The 21,519-nt window shown below is 48.2% G+C and overlaps 1 protein-coding gene across 2 annotated transcripts in view; it reads right to left on the reverse strand.

Moving 5' to 3' along the window:
• The window catches only part of LOC139574740 (serine/threonine-protein phosphatase 2A 55 kDa regulatory subunit B beta isoform-like), a 69,703-nt gene that overhangs the window by 29,733 nt on the left and 18,451 nt on the right, over window positions 1-21,519 (reverse strand). Inside the window, exon 1 of one of the 2 annotated variants that reach the window (XM_071399589.1) lies at window positions 1,211-2,047. The exons of the other annotated variant lie outside the window; for it this stretch is intronic. Within the exon in view, the coding sequence (XP_071255690.1) occupies window positions 1,211-1,280 (70 nt within the window). The 5' untranslated portion in view covers window positions 1,281-2,047. Of the gene's footprint in view, window positions 1-1,210; window positions 2,048-21,519 lie in introns of those variants that run through there. 2 annotated transcript variants of the gene reach the window in all.

Consider the following 21,519-nt stretch of genomic DNA (forward strand, 5'->3'; position numbering starts at 1 on the left):
AGAGAGAGAGAGAGAGAGAGAGAGAGAGAGAGAGAGAGAGAGCGAGCATCCCTCTGTACCTCATGTCCTGTCCTCTAAGTATGACTCCTACACCCTGCAGACAAAAGTGACCAGAGAAAGCTGATCTAGTTAGACTCTGTTAGGGAGGTTCTGATGCAGGAGGTGCAGGGAAACCGGAGGTGGAGGGGTTGGATATCCAGACGGGTCCTAGGGAGGTGGCTACCAATCAATCTCCTGTTGGGGAACAGATACTGGTTTCACAGTGGCCTCATAGAACCAGACAGAGGACTAGGCTCACCATTCTGTTTTGCTTTACATGGTTAGATATCTCACGATCAGACTGGTTCCAACAGGTTAGACTCACAGCATCAATTACATTAGCATCAGTTAGTCCTGGTTAATCAATAAACATGATCAGTGACTGGGGCTAACATCGTTAATTAGATCAGTCTGACAATGGGACTTGATGATATCTGTAAATCACCGGACTAACCCTGATCAATTAGCCAGACAGAGAGAGGCAGACACAGCAGGGCACTGGGCTAATACAGCACTGTAGGAGGCTGTACTCTGTCCATGGTGCTGAATCCAGTCAGACTTTCTAGAATGATCCAACCTCAAAGATACACACCCCTCCCCTCTCCTACCCCTCCCTCTCTCTCTCACACAGTATATTTACTGACTCATTCAAGGCTGCTTCATGTGCCATTCAGAGCAGATTCGTTCAATCAGGCCAGCCATTGAAACAGACAGACCCTGGATCAGTTCCTTCTGTTTCTAAATATGGAGCATGAGAGATTACCCACTGGGCACAGACGTCAATTCAACGTCTATTCCACGTTGGTTCAATTTAATTGAAATTACGTGGAAACAACGTTGATTCAACCAGTGTGTGCCCAGTGGGTAGGGAGTAGGCCAGACAAGTAGACCGCCACCCTCCATAAATGATCAGACTTCCACCCGAAGCAACAATCAATCCGTACGCTACATGACACCAGGCAAGATCGATACGGTTCCGGGTGGGGACGCTATAATGAGACAAAAAGTATTCTTCTGATGACAATTTGTAAATCAATCCTTCATCATAAACGATATGCGGAATACTCGGCCTTCTTTACAGTACAGTTTATGTCAAATCAAGCGGTGTACTGTAAACCGAACATTGTAAATATGTGATGACGAATAGCGTAGCTTGTTTTCAGTTGCATACCTTCAGTAGCATAGTTGTGGTCGCGTAGGAAGCTGTTGTTGATCTTGCGGGTGACACTCTCCTCCTCCATTGATAAATCGGTTGGTTCTGGATCCTGAGACCGTTAAAAGACATCCTGTACGTTACCATCAGCAGCAGGCGGGCCGCAAGACCAGCGTGAGGGCTGTCATCTTGACTCGAACTCTCTGGTAGATAAAGCGGAATGATCAAGTCCCGTCCACGTCTCAGTGCGCTTCAAATAGGAGGTTTTAGCCTATGCAGTGACAGTGCTGTACAAATGTGTGTCTTTAGTAATTCTAGCACATTTAACCTCGACAGAGTGGGTGGTGGTTGCCTCCGTCTTGCCTCGTTAAAAAAAGACGAAAATATCCTAAGTAGTTTCAAATGATCAAAATGTCTTCAAAACGTGCGACCTCTGCTGTGCAGTGGAATGCAGTGGAATTGGTCAAATAAATAGCCTTTTCCCGGTATGAGAGTGTGTGAATGAGACAGCAGTCCTCGCTAAATCTTATCTGGTGAGGATATGAGTTGAAGCAGGCAAGACTCTCTCTCTCGAACAGCTTGGCTGGGTGGGATTATGCGTCAAGCCTGGCTGGCTAAAGTCATTCCAACGTTTCCCTGCCAGCCTCCTCGGTTGCAGATCAGAGTGCCACTTCGCTTTCCTCCTTCCTTTCGTTCACCAAGCAAAGTCCTCCTCGTTTTCTCTCTTCGAACAGAAGTAAATCTGGTGCGGCGCGCCCGAGTCATTGGTACGCATATGGACTGGGGCGGCAGTATCCCTGGCGCTGGTACTGACGCGCCGCTTTAGCACCAGCCCTTCCCAATACCGATTGCCGCAGGCTGGATCTTCAAAACTACACGCAGCAAACGCATTTTGAACGCTCGCTGTGACGTTTAATCGAACCATCACAGTGCAGCCTACTGGCAATGGTCAGTCAGAAAATCATGAATTATGAATGACTCAAGATGACAAGCAGATCGGACATTGTACCGTTAATGCCAGGGCTAAGTTCTATTTGTTTTCCCCCGGGTGACATTAAGGAATGGGCTCACTGATTTAGTTAATACATAGTTACTGTTGTAGGCCTATAGACATCAGGAGAGAGGAAGACATTGAGGGGAAAGGAGACTAAAGCTAAGAGACAGGCAGGAAAAGCGATGAAGGATGGAAGAAAGAGAGAGAGGGAAGAAAGTGACAGAGAGAAAGAGAGAGACAGAGGGAAGAAAGAGAGAGAGAGAAAGAGAGAGAGAGAGAAAGAAAGAGAGAGACAGAGAGAAAAAGAAAGAGAGATAGAGAGAATGAGAGAGATATATAGAGAGAGATCGAGAGAGCTAGAGATGGAGAGAGAGAGAGAGAGAGAGAGAGAGAGAGAAAGAAAGAGACAGAGAGAGAGAGACAGAGAGAAAAAGAAAGAGAGAGAGAGAGATAGAGAGAATGAGAGATATATAGAGAGAATGAGAGAGATATATAGAGAGAGATCGAGAGAGCTAGAGATGGAGAGAGAGAGAAAGAGAGAGAGAGAGAAAGAAATAGAGAGAGAGACAGAGAGAAAAAGAAAGAAAGAGAGAGAGAATGAGAGAGATATATAGAGAGAGATGGAGAGAGCTAGAGATGAGAGAGAGAGAGAGAGAGAGAGAGAGAGAGAGAGAGAGAGAGAGAGAGAGAGAGAGAGAGAGAGAGAGAGAGAGGATGATGAAGGATGAGTGCAGCAGCCAGTCTGATTAATTAGATTAAGTTGAGATGTCTTCACCACCTGGTCTTTCTGGATCTAATATCAATCCCCACGTGGTCTTTCTGGATCACCAGTGGGATTTCCCCACACACACACATTATCCTCTATATTCCCCCAATGAATGTGCATGTTTGTGTATGTGCATGTTTGTGTATGTGCATGTTTGTGTATGTGCATGTTTGTGTATGTGCATGTTTGTGTATGTGCACTTGTGTCCGTGCATTTGTATGCATGTGTGTGTGTGTCTGCATTGTGTACACATGTAATTGAAGTGCCCATTTGCAGCCAGGTCGCTCAAGATTCACTTCGAAATTGGACAACCGTCCATGTCCCGAGGATGTCGGGAGATGCTTCTAAAACTCGCCACTAGAGGCAACGGTGAGCACTAGTACCCCGCAAACTCCGGCCCCGATGTTTGCGTGTTCACTCCCAGTGCTAGACACTCATTTTAAAACATGTTTTAACCATATCCCAAACCTTAACCCTTAACTTAAACATGCACTATGCAGAAAAGTTACGTATTGCAGCTTTAACCATTTGCAGGATGAGTAACACAGGGTGTCCAAAACACCACAAATGTTTAAGTTTGGAGCAGCTTTGAAATTTGACGTTTGGAGAAATGTGGATAGACAACAGAATCGGAAGGGAAATTGGTCAAACCATGAGATTGTGTTGCCATTTGCTTCAGTGCTCATGGGTATGTGGCTGTTTTTAAACAACTAATTGACCGACGTCTGTTCAATTATTTGAATTCCTTTTAGTTTGTTTGTTTTCTGTGAGCTCAATGCGCACATCGCACAATTTCTCTAGAGATAAATCCGATCCAGCCTGAACTGTGCGATGTAGTAGGTGCGTGCATGTTTGTGTGTGTGTGTCACGCCCTGACCTTAGAGATCCTTTTTATGTCTCTATTTTGGTTTGGTCAGGGCGTAAGTTGGGGTGGGCATTCTATATCTTGCATTCTATGTTCATTTTTCTATGCTTTCTATTTCTGTGTGTTTGGCCGTGTGTGGTTCTCAATCAGAGGCAGCTGTCTATCGTTGTCTCTGATTGAGAACCATACATAGGTAGCCTTTCCCACCTGTGTGTTGTGGGTAGTTGTTTTCTGTTTTGTGTGAGTACCTGACAGAACAGTTGCGTTTTGTTCCACTTTTGTTTTTTGTTTCAGTGTTCAGGTTTTAATAAACGTCATGAACACGTACCACGCTGCGCTTTGGTCTAATCCGTCTTCCTCAGACGAACATCGTGACAGTGTGCACTTGTGTTCATGCATTTGTATGTATGTGTGTGTGTCTGTATTGTGTCAATACACGTGTAATCCAATTTTTAGGATCTGGCTAAAAATACTTGAATCAGTTATAGAACCCTTTGCCCTTTATGGTTGTGAGGTCTGGGGTCCGCTCAACACCAAATTGAGGCTCTGCATGCAGAATTCTGCAAAAATATCCTCAGTGTACAACGTAAAACACCAAATAATGCATGCAGAGCAGATTTAGGCCGATACCCGCTAATTATCAAAATCCAGAAAAGAGCCGTTAAATTCTACAACCACCTAAAAGGAAGCAATTCCCAAACCTTCCATAACAAAGCCATCACCTACAGAGAGATGAACCTGGAGAAGAGTCCCCTAAGCAAGCTGGTCCTGGGGCTCTGTTCACAAACACAAACACACCCCACAGAGCCCCAGGACAGCAACACAATTAGACCCAACCAAATCATGAGTCAACAAAAAGATAATTACTTGACACATTGGAAAGAAATAACATAATAACAGAGCAAACTAGAATGCTGTTTGGCCTTAAACAGAGAGTACACAGTGGCAGAATACCTAACCACTGTGACTGACCCAAACTTAAGGAAAGATTTGATTTACTTCCATATCTATTGGGTGAAATACCACAGTGTGCCATCACTGCAGCAAGATTTGTGACCTGTAGCCACAAGAAAAGGGCAACCAGTGAAGAACACCATTGTAAATACAACCCATATTTATGCTTATTTATTTTCCCTTTTGTACTTTAACCATTTGTACATGGTTACAACACTATATATAGACATAATATGACATTTGTAATGTCTTTATTATTTTGGAACGTCTGTGAGTGTAATGTTTACTGTTAATTTTTATTGTTCATTTCACTTTTGTATATTGTCTACTTCACTTGCTTTGGCAATGTTAACATATGTTTCCCATGCCAATAAAGCCCCTTGAATTTAATTGAATTGTAGTAGGGAGTTGTAGTTTCCAAAAGGCCAATATTCTACATAGTTTAGTGCATAAAACGTGATAATTAACTACAATAACCACAATCCATTGCGCATCTACTTGTCCTGTCTGTTTTTCTTTTATGACTGCAACAGAAGACAGAAAAATGCGCGATCATGAGGGAATATAGAGAGCAACTGTTGCTTTGCGAGGTATCTCTACTTAAAGATACATGTGATTGATAGTTGGTATTCAGCAGTCATAAAAGTATGTCTTTGATGAACTACTAAAATAGTGATTTTGTCAGACAGCAAAAGCAGCAGCTCTATAGAGATGAGATGATGACTTGGAATGAAATAATAAAGTCATCAGATAAAACAAATGTAATATACACAACTGAAATATTTTATTAAAGTAAAGTAAAGTGAATAAATGATGGTTAGTAAGTGATAAGCAGTAATGTTCAATCACTACCGCCATGGGACTTTTATTAATAGTTTTATTCTGTGTTGTTACAGCACTCAACCCACATAATACTTAGTGCATTCAATGTTTAAAAAAAAAATATTGAAATCGAAAACCGTGATTATTTAGTGAATAACTAATCGCTCAGCACTAGTATTTGTGGGAGAGAGATGCTCTTCAAACCAGAATCATCTCCTCTCCTCTGTCTCCTGCACATACTATGTTACACCCCACTAGCCCCCCAGCCTCCACCTGAATACATTACATTACACACACACACACACACACACACACACACACACACACACACACACACACACACACACACACACACACACACACACACACACACACACACACACAACTATACTGAATACATTACAAGGCATTACCCATGCAGAGCTATAATGAAGCCAACTGGAGCATGGTGTTCTGTAAGGAAGAGTGGTTACATATATACACTCTCCTGCTCTTCTAATGAAATCTCTGTTCAAAACCACCAATCTTCAGCTTAAGATCGATCTGAGTGGTCAGTGGAGCATCTCAATTGAAATAGGACATCTTTATCATTATTTAAACATGAGGACAGACAGTTGTGTTCAGTCATGGAGTGTTGCTAACAAAGACTTAAGTCTTCTGTGTGTCGGTTGACTAACAACAAGATTAGATTGAAATGAATTAGAACCACTGGGAGACAATGGAATTAGCAGAGTCAGTGGAGTGAAGACTGGTTGGTTGGACGATTATGGTTCCACTTGGGAAGTGGCAAGTGGGTAGAATGGAGGTGGCTTTGGTAGAGAGAGAGAGGAAGAGAATACATTAAAAGAGAGAATGGCAAAAGACAAATAGAGACTGAGAGAGAGAGAGGGGAGGAGAGAAGAGAGAGAGAGAGAAAAAGAAAGAGACAGACACAGAGAGAGAGACATAGAGAGAGAGAGAGACATGAAGCAGAGGCAGAACATTTGATTGTATAATGAAAGCATGTGGAAGCCAGCAGCCAAAACCTCAGATGAATGCTACTGCTTTAATGACCCAGATCCTGCCTATCTTTTCTTCTCTACCCTCCCCTTTTCTCCTACTCTTTCCTCACCCTGTTTCACCCAGCCTCTTTCCCTTTTCGCTTAGCCAGGTCTTGCTGTTTTCTGCTCCCCAGGCCTTCTACCCCCTTCATAGCCCTGCCTCTCTACCTAGCCCTGTCTCTAAGCCTTTCTCCCCTCTACCTAGCCCTGTCTCTAAGCTTTCTCCCCTCTATCTAGCCCTGTCTCTTAGCCTTTCTCCCCTGTATCTAGCCCTGTCTCTAAGACTTTCTCCCCTCTCCCTAGCCCTGTCTCTAAGACTTTCTCCCCTCTCCCTAGCCCTGTCTCTAAGACTTTCTCCCCTCTCCCTAGCCCTGTCTCTAAGACTTTCTCCCCTCTCCCTAGCCCTGTCTCTAAGACTTTCTCCCTAGCCCTGTCTCTAAGACTTTCTCCCCTCTCCCTAGCCTTGTCTCTAAGACTTTCTCCCTTCTCCCTAGCCCTGTCTCTAAGACTTTCTCCCTTCTCCCTAGCCCTGTCTCTAAGACTTTCTCCCTTCTCCCTAGCCCTGTCTCTAAGACTTTCTCCCTTCTCCCTAGCCCTGTCTCTAAGACTTTCTCCCCTCTCCCTAGCCCTGTCTCTAAGACTTTCTCCCTTCTCCCTAGCCCTGTCTCTAAGACTTTCTCCCCTCTCCCTAGCCCTGTCTCTAAGACTTTCTCCCCTCTCCCTAGCCCTGTCTCTAAGCCTTTCTCCCCTCTCCCTAGCCCTGTCTCTAAGACTTTCTCCCTTCTCCCTAGCCCTGTCTCTAAGACTTTCTCCCCTCTCCCTAGCCCTGTCTCTAAGACTTTCTCCCCTCTCCCTAGCCCTGTCTCTTAGCCTTTCTCCCTTCTCCCTAGCCCTGTCTCTAAGACTTTCTCCCCTCTCCCTAGCCCTGTCTCTAAGACTTTCTCCCCTCTCCCTAGCCCTGTCTCTTAGCCTTTCTCCCTTCTCCCTAGCCCTGTCTCTAAGACTTTCTCCCTTCTCCCTAGCCCTGTCTCTAAGACTTTCTCCCCTCTCCCTAGCCCTGTCTCTAAGACTTTCTCCCCTCTATCTAGCCCTGTCTCTAAGACTTTCTCCCTTCTCGCTAGCCCTGTCTCTAAGACTTTCTCCCTTCTCCCTAGCCCTGTCTCTAAGACTTTCTCCCTTCTCCCTAGCCCTGTCTCTAAGACTTTCTCCCTTCTCCCTAGCCCTGTCTCTAAGACTTTCTCCCTTCTCCCTAGCCCTGTCTCTAAGACTTTCTCCCTTCTCCCTAGCCCTGTCTCTAAGACTTTCTCCCCTCTATCTAGCCCTGTCTCTTAGCCTTTCTCCCCTGTATCTAGCCCTGTCTCTAAGACTTTCTCCCTTCTCCCTAGCCCTGTCTCTAAGACTTTCTCCCTTCTCCCTAGCCCTGTCTCTAAGACTTTCTCCCCTTCTCGCTAGCCCTGTCTCTAAGACTTTCTCCCCTCTCCCTAGCCCTGTCTCTAAGACATTATCCCTTCTCCCTAGCCCTGTCTCTAAGACTTTGTCCCTTCTCGCTAGCCCTGTCTCTAAGACTTTGTCCCTTCTCGCTAGCCCTGTCTCTAAGACTTTCTCCCCTCTACCTAGCCCTGTCTCTAAGACTTTCTCCACTCTCCCTAGCCCTGTCTCTAATACTTTCTCCCTTCTCCCTAGCCCTGTCTCTAAGACTTTCTCCCCTCTCCCTAGCCCTGTCTCTAAGACTTTCTCCCTTCTCCCTAGCCCTGTCTCTAAGACTTTCTCCACTCTCCCTAGCCCTGTCTCTAAGACTTTCTCCCTTCTCCCTAGTCCTGTCTCTAAGACTTTCTCCCCTCTCCCTAGCCCTGTCTCTAAGACTTTCTCCCCTCTCCCTAGCCCTGTCTCTAAGACTTTCTCCCTTCTCCCTAGCCCTGTCTCTAAGACTTTCTCCCCTCTCCCTAGCCCTGTCTCTAAGACTTTCTCCCTTCTCCCTAGCCCTGTCTCTAAGACTTTCTCCCTTCTCCCTAGCCCTGTCTCTAAGACTTTCTCCCCTCTCCCTAGCCCTGTCTCTAAGACTTTCTCCCCTCTCCCTAGCCCTGTCTCTAAGCCTTTCTCCCCTCTCCCTAGCCCTGTCTCTAAGACTTTCTCCCTTCTCCCTAGCCCTGTCTCTAAGACTTTCTCCCCTCTCCCTAGCCCTGTCTCTAAGACTTTCTCCCCTCTCCCTAGCCCTGTCTCTTAGCCTTTCTCCCTTCTACCTAGCCCTGTCTCTAAGACTTTCTCCCCTCTCCCTATCCCTGTCTCTAAGACTTTCTCCCTTCTCCCTAGCCCTGTCTCTAAGACTTTCTCCCCTCTCCCTAGCCCTGTCTCTAAGACTTTCTCCCCTCTCCCTAGCCCTGTCTCTTAGCCTTTCTCCCTTCTCCCTAGCTCTGTCTCTAAGACTTTCTCCCCTCTCCCTAGCCCTGTCTCTTAGCCTTTCTCCCTTCTCCCTAGCCCTGTCTCTTAGACTTTCTCCCTTCTCCCTAGCCCTGTCTCTAAGACTTTCTCCCTTCTCCCTAGCCCTGTCTCTAAGACTTTCTCCCCTCTCCCTAGCCCTGTCTCTTAGCCTTTCTCCCTTCTCCCTAGCCCTGTCTCTAAGACTTTCTCCCTTCTCCCTAGCCCTGTCTCTAAGACTTTCTCCCCTCTCCCTAGCCCTGTCTCTCAGCCTTTCTCCAATCTCCCTAGCCTTGTCTTTAAACCTTTCTCCCCTCTCCCTAGCCCTGTCTTTAAACCATTCTCCCCAGTCAGTGGCCCTCAAGCAGAGATGCTTGAGGGCCATGTGTCCTCCTTTACACAAACAGAGCAGGTAGAATTAGGCCCTATAGCAACCCAACTCACACGACAGGTCTGCATACCAAACAACACACAGTCTACACACAGACACAGACACACACAGTCACACAGTGTCACACAAGCATCTGGTATTCCTGAAGAGAACGACTTAAGAGAACAACTTAAGAGAACAGCTGCATATTGTCAGTATTAATTTAAAGGAAAACGTACTGTTGATAGTTGGGTCAAAAGATACATAGATTCATCAGTACATCAGTACATAACCATCATCCTCTTGGTTGATCATGTCATTGTCTATTTGCTCTCACTGTTAAGATCCTGCTTTAAATTGTTACAAAACATAGAAATATAAGACGCCTTTAAGATCCTTAGATGCTCTTCAAAACCCCACAACAGTCCTCCATATAACCCCAACAGCCACCAGCCCATCCTGGGCGGTAATAGGCTTTACCAGTCTGCCATCTGCCAGGGGGCTCAGTGCCAGGCCAAGCCCAGGGAGGGCTGGGTAGACCTGCTCCGTCTGCCCCCTTTACTGTCTTCCGAGATAAGTACAGTGCCTTCGGAATGTATTTGGACCCCTTGACTTTTTCCACATTTTGTTAGGTTACAGCCTTCTTCTAAAATGTATTAAATAGTTTTTCCCCCATCATCAATCTACACACAATACAACATAATGACAAATGAAAAACAAGTTTTCTGAAATTTTTGCTAATTTATAAAAAATACAGGAAATAACACTTTTACATAAGTATTCAGACCCTTTACTCAATACTTTGTTGAAGCACCTTTGGCAGCAATAACAGCCTAGAATCTTCTTGGGTATGATGCTACAAGCTTGGCACACCTGTATTTGGGGAGTTTCTCCCATTCTTCTCTGCAGATCCTCTCAAACTCTGTCAGGTTGGATGGGGAGCCTTGCTGCACAGCTATTTTCAGGTCTCTCCAGAGATGTTAGATCGGGTTCAAGTCCGGGCTCTGGCTGGGCCACTCAACGACATTCAGAAACTTGTCCCGAAGCCACTCCTGCGTTGTCTTGGCTGTGTGCTTAGGGTCATTGTCCTGTTGGAAGGTGAACCTTTGCCCCAGTCTGAGGTCCTGAGCGCTCTGGAGCGGGTTTTCATCAAGGACCTCTCTGTACTTTGCTCCGTACATCTTTGCCTCAATCCTGACTAGTCTCCCAGTCCCTGCCGCTGAAAAACACCCCCACAGCATGATGGATGGTGCCAGGTTTCCTCCAGACGTGACGCTTGGCATTCAGGGCAAAAGGTTAAATCTTGGTTTCATCAGACCAGAGAATCTTGTTTCTATTGGTCTTAGAGTCTTTTGGCAAACTCCAAGCAGGCTGTCATGTGCCTTTTCCTGAGGAGTGGCTTCCGTCTGGCCACTCTACCTTAAAGGCCTGATTGGTAGAGTGCTGCAGAGATGGCTGTCCTTCTGAAAGGTCTCCACAGAGGTCTCCCATCTCCACAGAGGAACTCTAGAGCTCTGTCAGAGTGACCATCGGGTTCTTGGTCACCTCCCTGACCAAGGACCTTCTCCCCCGATTGCTCAGTTTGGCCGGGCGGCCAGCTCTATGAAAAGTGTTGGTGGTTCCAAACGTCTTCCATTTAAGAATGATGGAGGCCACTTTGTTCTTGGGGACCTTCAATGCTGCAGAAATGTTTTGGTACCTTTCCCCAGATCTGTGCCTTGGCACAATCCTGTCTCGGAGCGCTACGGACAATTCCTTCAACCTCATGGCTTGGTTTTTCCTCTCACATGCACTGTCAACTGTGGGATCTTATATAGACAGGTGTGTGCCTTTCCAAATCATGTCCAATCAATTTAATTTACCACAGGTGGACTCCAATGTAGTTGTTGAAACATCTCAAGGATGATCAGTGGCAACAGGATGCACCTGAGCTCAATTTCAAGTCTCATAGCAAATGGTCTGAATAAGGCTGTAACGTAACAAAATGTGGAAAAAGTCAAGGGGTCTGAATACTTTCCGAAGGCACTGTATATTACTCACAATAATGTGGGGTTGACCTCTAAAAGGATAAGCCCTTGGAGGGAGAGGAGGGGGGTCATACCATGGATCATTTAGCTATTGATTTTGTATTTTAGGACTCCTTTACGTATAAAAAAAATATATACAAAAATTATTTGATAAATTATTGAATTCAGGGCCTCCCGGGTGGCGCAGTGGTCTAAGTCACTGCATCGCAGTGCTAGCTGTGCCACCAGAGACTCTGGGTTCGAGCCCAGCCTCTGTCGCAGCCGGCCGCGACCGGGAGGTCCATGGGGCGACGCACAATTGGCCCAGCGTCGTACGGGTTAGGGAGGTTTTGGCCGGTAGGGATATCCTTGTTTCATCGCGCACTAGCGACTCCTGTGGCGGGCCAGCCGCAGTGTGCGCTGACCAGGTCGCCAGGTGTACGGTGTTTCCTCCGACACATTGGTGCGGCTGGCTTCCGGGTTGGATGCATACTGTGTTAAGAAGCAGTGCGGCTTGGTTTGGTTGTGTTTCGGAGGACGCAAGGCTCTCGACCTTCGTCTCTCCCGAGCCCGTACAAGAGTTGTAGCGATGAGACAAGACAGTAACTACTAACAATTGGATACCACAAAATTGGGGAGAAAAAGGGGTTACATTTTTTAATTTTTTTAATAAAATTAAAAAATACAAAATAAATTATTGAATTCGGCCTTTATTACCATAGCCCATAGAAACCCGTTGAATAACACCTTCATTAACAGTCAAAAAATGTATTATAAGAATGAGTTATAAGGAATAATGTTTTGACTTGTCTGTCCTATACAGTATCTAGGCGATATAAGAAAGCTCAGGAAATATATATATTTTTTTTTTACATAGTTAACCCGTTTTTTTGCGGTACCTCCATACTTCCATACATGCATTTAAACTGGTACTGGTTACCTTCAGACGAGTCCCATGACACTGTGGAGGTCATAGAGCAAAACGGAGACACCATCATGTTCGTGAGAATCACATTAGTTTGTAGCCCAAACGGTTCGGATGCTACAAACTGAAGTTGGCACATCGACGGTACCGACTTCAGACGTTCGGACGCTACAGACGATTTCGTGAGACGACCGATTTTTGAGATGTCTCACGGTCTGACAAACATAGCTTTAGCTTTGCCACCATCCACCGCAGAAGTAGTAGGGCGACAGGCGGATGCGGTGGCTTGAGCCCTCTCATTCGGTGGATTGAGCCCTCTCATGCGGTGGATTGAGCCCTCTCATGCGGTGGATTGAGCCCTCTCATGCGGTGGATTGAGCCCTCTCATGCGGTGGATTGAGCCCTCTCATTCGGTGGATTGAGCCCTCTCATTCGGTGGATTGAGCCCTCTCATTCGGTGGATTGAGCCCTCTCATTCGGTGGATTGAGCCCTCTCATTCGGTGGATTGAGCCCTCTCATTCGGTGGATTGAGCCCTCTCATTCGGTGGATTGAGCCCTCTCATTCGGTGGATTGAGCCCTCTCATGCGGTGGATTGAGCCCTCTCATTCGGTGGATTGAGCCCTCTCATGCGGTGGATTGAGCCCTCTCATGCGGTGGATTGAGCCCTCTCATTCGGTGGATTGAGCCCTCTCATTCGGTGGATTGAGCCCTCTCATTCGGTGGATTGAGCCCTCTCATGCGGTGGATTGAGCCCTCTCATTCGGTGGATTGAGCCCTCTCATGCGGTGGATTGAGCCCTCTCATGCGGTGGATTGAGCCCTCTCATTCGGTGGATTGAGCCCTCTCATGCGGTGGATTGAGCCCTCTCATTCGGTGGATTGAGCCCTCTCATTCGGTGGATTGAGCCCTCTCATGCGGTGGATTGAGCCCTCTCATGCGGTGGATTGAGCCCTCTCATGCGGTGGATTGAGCCCTCTCATGCGGTGGATTGAGCCCTCTCATGCGGTGGATTGAGCCCTCTCATGCGGTGGATTGAGCCCATGTAAAAAACACATATCTCTTAAACTGACGGATTTTGATGGGGAATTTTTTATTATGTTACTTACATTGACGCACATGCTCTGTGTGTGTGTGTGTGTGTGTGTGTGTGTGTGTGTGTGTGTGTGTGTGTGTGTGTGTGTGTGTGTGTGTGTGTGTGTGTGTGTGTGTGTGTGTGTGTGTGTGTGTGTGTGTGTCTTCATGTCTTCATGCAGTTGTTTAGAAAATACTATGTAGAAAACCAGCAGACAATGGGTGTTTCACATTGTTATATCTAGCTTAGCTGTCAAAGAACACACATCCACACAGTTTCACATTGCACGTCACTCTCTTGTTTAATGACAAGTGCCACTCATTCTGACAACACATTCATCCGTCAAGCAGCACACTGTCATAAACCATAACAACGTACAGTACGACGAATAGCACGTCGTACCTTACATAACACACAGTAGAAATGAATGTGAAGCCAAATGGTGTAAAATGTGTCTGTTGCTCTGATGGATGACAGATGGAGACGCATGGTACTGAACAAATGTAGAGGGGGAAGGTCGTGGGAAGAAGGGATGAGGGAAGAGAGAGGGAAGTGAGAAGGAGAGAGACATTGAGAGAGAGAAGGGAAAGCAGAGAGGAGGAAAGGAGGGAGTTAAAGAGGATGGAGAAAGAGAGAGACCAAAAGAGAGAGGATAAGGGAGAGAGAAGGGAGGAAGGGAGGGGGAGGAAGCGAGGAGGAATGAGCGAGGGACAGCAGACAGAAAATGGGAGATAAAACAATGGATGTGTAGTTGTAGTTGAGTGTATTAAATCAAGCCTGAAGGGCGTTGACCCCTAACAGCAGGGTTTACTTTTCATGTCCTTCCAATTACAGGATGAGTCTAATGCTCTCTCTCTCTCTCTCTCTCTCTCTTTCTCTAATGCTCCATCTCTCTCTCTCTCTCTTTCTCTAATGCTCTCTCTCTCGCTCTCTTTCTCTAATGCTCTCTCTCTCGCTCTCTTTCTCTAATGCTCTCTCTCTCGCTCTCTTTCTCTAATGCTCCATCTCTCTCTCTCTCTCTAATACCCCCCCTCTCTCTCTCTCCGTCTCTCTTCCTCTCTCTAATATCCCCCCATCTCTCTCTCTCTCTCTCTCTCTCTCTCTCTCTCTCTCTCTCTCTCTCTCTCTCTCTCTCTCTCTCTCTCGCTAATGTTCCCTCTATCTCTATCTTCCTCTCTCTCTAATATCCCCCCCATCTCTCTCTCTCTCTATCTTCCTCTCTCTCTAATGCTCCCTCTATTTCTCTCTCTTTTCCTCTCTCTAATGCTCCCTCCATCTCTCTGAGACTCTACATGACCACCTCACCCCTAACACCCACTCTCCCTCTCCCTCCCCTAACACCCCCTCTCCCTCCCCTAACACCCCTCCCCCCCCCCAATCCCCCAACACCCTCCCCTCTTCCCGTAACACCCCCTCTCCCAACATCCCCTCTCCTCCTCCCCTAACGCCCCCTCCCCCTCTCCCTCCCCTAATACCCCCTCTCCTCCTCCCCTAACTCCCCTTCCCCCTCTCCTCCTCCCCTAACACCCCCTCTCCCTCCCACAATCCCCCTCTCCCTCCCCTAACACCCCCTCCCCCTTTCCCTCCCCTAACACTCCCTCTTCCTCCCTTCCTCTCTCTCCCCTGATCATTAATTAATAAAAAATGCTTCATGTTCTATGATTAATGGAAACTTTCCTAGGAAAACTGGTCAATGTAAATTATTCCCTACAGAAATACCAGTACATTCGCGTATCTGACCTCAAGGGCACATGTGTATGCTATGCACACACTTGCATGCATAAACACGCCCGCACACACACACACATATACAAAACCACCTCAGTGACACATTTATTCAATTTTAATGTATTCATTGCTGTATGAGTACAGCTATACTGCAACTTGCTCCATATGTAACCTCTCTTGTTGCTAGGTAACTGCCAGTGAAGCGGCAACCATTGCTATGCAGCACAACAACAGCTGTCTGTGTAATTGGACCATTAAGATTTAAAGGTCTTCATCATTCCGCTCCTCTCTGTCTTAATACAGTTCAGGATCCACAACATGCTGTAACAGAAGGGTTAATGGACTGAACAGGAGAGGCTGATACTTCTTGTTTATTTCCCATTAGGATAATGAAGAGCATAAAGATGAGTGTGTATGTCCCAAATGGCACCCTATTCCCTACAGAGTGCACTACTTTTGACCAGAGCCCTTCCCAAAAGTAGTGCACTAAATAGGGTGCCATTTGGCACAAAACCATTGACTTATACAGTAAATGGCAGGAAGGAAGCAGGATAGAACCCCCCAGGTGATTTGCATAATGCTAGCATACAAATATAGTCATGTAAAATGTTATTACTATAATAAAGTTAATTTAATGTTACTAAAATGTTGCTGCAAGCAAGGGCTCGTGGGATGGGCATCTAAATGTATATTTACATGCCCGTTCTAATCTGTTACCAATGAATTAGCAACTGATGAATTACAGGTCCGGGCACTTCCCCGTTGGACCTGGAGCACAGCGGCGCGCGCGCTTCAGGCACATGGAACGCGCCCTAGTTTGTCGCGAGCTAACAGGATAATGGCTCTAAATGCATGTTAAGAGACAAGAAAAAGGAGAAGCAGCGCGTTCTAGAGATCAACGAGCAGTTTAAATCATGTTAGTGTATTCTGTATGTTGTGTTGTCAGATGATACAAGTTGTAATCGACAGGAAAATCCCATTTGGTAGAGCAGCTGTCAGACTGGAGCTTTCCTGATGCCCACAGGGATGGCAAGCTGTCCACACACACACACGCACACGCACACACACGCACGCACACGCGCGCGCACGCACACCACACACGCACGCACGCACGCACACGCACACGCACACACACACACACACACACATACACACACACACACACACACACACACACACACACACACACACACACACACGTAAACGTGCATAGAATGATGAATTTGATGGATTGGAAATTATTTTCCCATGTTTTGGGGAAACGTGTCATTCAGTACAACATGTTATGCAACGTAGCAAACGTTCAATCGAACTGAACACACCCCAGAACGGACTTTCTTATAGTCATTCTACAAGACAATTGCCAAGTGTGGACTTATAGTTAGACCGTTTATATAAATACAGAAATGATTTGTATTTTAGTTGTGGTTGGGATATATTGACCAAATTATTAGGAAAGTTATTGATGTACACTGAACGAAAATATAAACGCAACATGTAAAGTGTTGGTCATATGTTTTATGAGCTGAAATAAAAGATCCCAGAAATGTTCCATATGCACAAAAAGTTTATTTCTCTCAAATTTTGGGCACAAATGTCTTTACATCCCTGTTAGTGGGCACTTCTCCTTTGCCAATATAATCCATCCAGCTGACAGGTGTGGCAAATCAAGAAGCTGATTAAACAGCATGATCATTACACAGGTGCACCTTGTGCTGGGGACTGTAAAAGACCACTTTTAATATGTGCAGTTCTGTCACACAACACATGCTGACTGCGGGAACGTCCACCAGAGCTATTGCCAGAGAATTTAATGTTAATTTCCCTACCATAAGCTTACTCCAATTTCGTTTTAGAGAATTTGGCAGTGCGTCCAACCGGACTCACAACCACAGACCACATGTATTCACGCCTGCCCAGGAATTCCACATCCAGCTTTTTCACTTGCAGCATCGCCTGGGGGGGGGGGGGGGGGTTGGGGGGGCTGATGAGTATTTATGTATGTAACCGAGACACCGAGACGACCCAACACACACCCAGACGACCCAACACACACCCAGACGACCCAACACACACCCAGACGACCCAACACACACCCAGACGACCCAACACACACCGAGACGACCCAACACACACCGAGACGACCCAACACACACCGAGACGACCCAACACACACCCAGACGACCCAACACACCCCCAGACGACCCAACACACACCCAGACGACCCAACACACACCGAGACGACCCAACACACACCGAGACGACCCAACACACACCCAGACGACCCAACACACACCCAGACGACCAAACACACACCCAGACGACCCAACACACACCCAGACGACCCAACACACACCCAGACGACCCAACACACACCCAGACGACCCAACACACACCCAGACGACCCAACACACACCCAGAAGACCCAACACACACCGAGACGACCCAACACACACCCAGACGACCCAACACACACCCAGACGACCCAACACACACCCAGACGACCCAACACACACCCAGACGACCCAACACACACCGAGACGACCCAACACACACCGAGACGACCCAACACACACCCAGACGACCCAACACACACCCAGACGACCCAACACACACCCAGAAGACCCAACACACACCCAGACGACCCAACACACACCCAGACGACCCAACACACACCGAGACGACCCAACACACACCGAGACGACCCAACACACACCGAGACGACCCAACACACACCCAGACGACCCAACACACACCGAGACGACCCAACACACACCGAGACGACCCAACACACACCCAGACGACCCAACACACACCCAGACGACCCAACACACACCCAGACGACCCAACACACACCCAGACGACCCAACACACACCCAGACGACCCAACACACACCCAGATGACCCAACACACACCCAGACGACCCAACACACACCCAGACGACCCAACACACACCCAGACGACCCAACACACACCGAGACGACCCAACACACACCGAGACGACCCAACACACACCGAGACGACCCAACACACACCCAGACGACCCAACACACACCGAGACGACCCAACACACACCCAGACGACCCAACACACACCCAGATGACCCAACACACACCCAGACGACCCAACACACACCCAGACGACCCAACACACACCCAGACTACCCAACACACACCCAGACGACCCAACACACACCCAGAAGACCCAACACACACCGAGACGACCCAACACACACCCAGACGACCCAACACACACCCAGACGACCCAACACACACCCAGACGACCCAACACACACCCAGACGACCCAACACACACCCAGACGACCCAACACACACCGAGATGACCCAACACACACCCAGACGACCCAACACACACCCAGACGACCCAACACACACCCAGAAGACCCAACACACACCGAGACGACCCAACACACACCCAGACGACCCAACACACACCCAGACGACCCAACACACACCCAGAAGACCCAACACACACCGAGACAACCCAACACACACCCAGACGACCCAACACACACCCAGACGACCCAACACACACCCAGACTACCCAACACACACCCAGAAGACCCAACACACACCCATACGACCCAACACACACCCAGACGACCCAACACACACCCAGACGACCCAACACACACCCAGACTACCCAACACACACCCAGAAGACCCAACACACACCCAGACTACCCAACACACACCCAGACGACCCAACACACACCCAGAAGACCCAACACACACCGAGACAACCCAACACACACCCAGACGACCCAACACACACCCAGACGACCCAACACACACCCAGACTACCCAACACACACCCAGAAGACCCAACACACACCCATACGACCCAACACACACCAAGAAGACCCAACACACACCGAGACAACCCAACACACACCCAGACGACCCAACACACACCCAGACGACCCAACACACACCCAGACTACCCAACACACACCCAGAAGACCCAACACACACCCATACGACCCAACACACACCCAGACGACCCAACACACACCCAGACGACCCAACATACACCCAGACTACCCAACACACACCCAGACGACCCAACACACACCCAGAAGACCCAACACACACCCAGACTACCCAACACACACCCAGACGACCCAACACACACCCAGAAGACCCAACACACACCCAGACGACCCAACACACACCCAGACGACCCAACACACACCCAGACGACCCAACACACACCCAGACGACCCAACACACACCCAGACGACCCAACACACACCCAGACGACCCAACACACACCCAGAAGACCCAACACACACCGAGACGACCCAACACACACCCAGACGACCCAACACACACCCAGAAGACCCAACACACACCGAGACGACCCAACACACACCGAGATGACCCAACACACACCCAGACGACCCAACACACACCCAGAAGACCCAACACACACCCAGACGACCCAACACACACCCAGACGACCCAACACACACCCAGAAGACCCAACACACACCGAGACGACCCAACACACACCGAGATGACCCAACACACACCCAGACGACCCAACACACACCCAGACGACCCAACACACACCCAGACGACCCAACACACACCCAGACGACCCAACACACACCCAGACGACCCAACACACACCCAGACGACCCAACACACACCCAGAAGACCCAACACACACTCAGACGACCCAACACACACCCAGAAGACCCAACACACACCCAGACGACCCAACACACACCCAGACGACCCAACACACACCCAGATGACCCAACACACACCCAGAAGACCCAACACACACCCAGACGACCCAACACACACCCAGAAGACCCAACACACACCCAGACGACCCAACACACACCCAGACGACCCAACACACACCGAGACGACCCAACACACACCCAGACGACCCAACACACACCCAGATGACCCAACACACACCCAGACGACCCAACACACACCGAGACGACCCAACACACACCCAGACGACCCAACACACACCCAGACGACCCAACACACACCCAGACGACCCAACACACACCCAGACGACAGAGAAATCTTATCTCACGATCCACTTAAAACAAAATAAGAAAAAATTATCATCTGTCCAGCCCTAGCCAGTCTCGGTTACTGCTCAAAATGTCTTGTAGTCCTGGTCGAGTAGCCAGCCTCGGTTACTGCTCAAAATGTCTTGTAGTCCTGGTCGAGTAGCCAGCCTCGGTTACTGTTCAAAATGTCTTGTAGTCCTGGTCGAGTAGCCAGCCTCGGTTACTGTTCAAAATGTCTTGTAGTCCTGGTCGAGTAGCCAGCCTCGGTTACGGTTCAAAATGTCTTGTAGTCCTGGTCGAGTAGCCAGCCTCGGTTACTGTTCAAAATGTCTTGTAGTCCTGGTCGAGTAGCCAGCCTCGGTTACTGTTCAAAATGTCTTGTAGTCCTGGTCGAGTAGCCAGCCTCGGTTACGGTTCAAAATGTCTTGTAGTCCTGGTCGAGTAGCCAGCCTCGGTTACTGCTCAAAATGTCTTGTAGTCCTGGTCGAGTAGCCAGCCTCGGTTACTGCTCAAAATGTATTGTAGGCCTGGTCGAGTAGCCATCCTCGGTTACTGTTCAAAATGTATTGTAGGCCTGGTCGAGTAGCCAGCCTCGGTTACTGTTCAAAATGTCTTGTAGGCCTGGTCGAGTAGCCAGCCTCGGTTACTGTTCAAAATGTATTGTAGGCCTGGTCGAGTAGCCATCCTCGGTTACTGTTCAAAATGTATTGTAGGCCTGGTCGAGTAGCCAGCCTCGGTTACTGTTCAAAATGTCTTATAGGCCTGGTCGAGTAGCCAGCCTCGGTTACTGTTCAAAATGACTTGTAGGCCTGGTCGAGTAGCCAGCCTCGGTTACTGCTCAAAATGTATTGTAGTCCTGGTCGAGTAGCCAGCCTCGGTTACTGTTCAAAATGACTTGTAGGCCTGGTCGAGTAGCCAGCCTCGGTTACTGCTCAAAATGTCCTGTAGGCCTGGTCGAGTAGCCAGCCTCGGTTACTGCTCAAAATGTCTTGTAGGCCTGGTCGAGTAGCCAGCCTCGGTTACTGCTCAAAATTTCTTTTAGGCCTGGCCGAGTAGCCATCCTCGGTTACTGTTCAAAATGTATTGTAGGCCTGGTCGAGTAGCCAGCCTCGGTTACTGCTCAAAATGTCTTGTAGGCCTGGTCGAGTAGCCAGCCTCGGTTACTGTTCAAAATTACTTGTAGGCCTGGTCGAGTAGCCAGCCTCGGTTACTGCTCAAAATGTATTGTAGGCCTGGTCGAGTAGCCAGCCTCGGTTACTGCTCAAAATGTCTTGTAGGCCTGGTCGAGTAGCCAGCCTCGGTTAC

Source organism: Salvelinus alpinus, chromosome 4 (genome assembly GCF_045679555.1).
Source record: "Salvelinus alpinus chromosome 4, SLU_Salpinus.1, whole genome shotgun sequence".
In the NCBI taxonomy this organism is placed as follows: domain Eukaryota; kingdom Metazoa; phylum Chordata; class Actinopteri; order Salmoniformes; family Salmonidae; genus Salvelinus; species Salvelinus alpinus.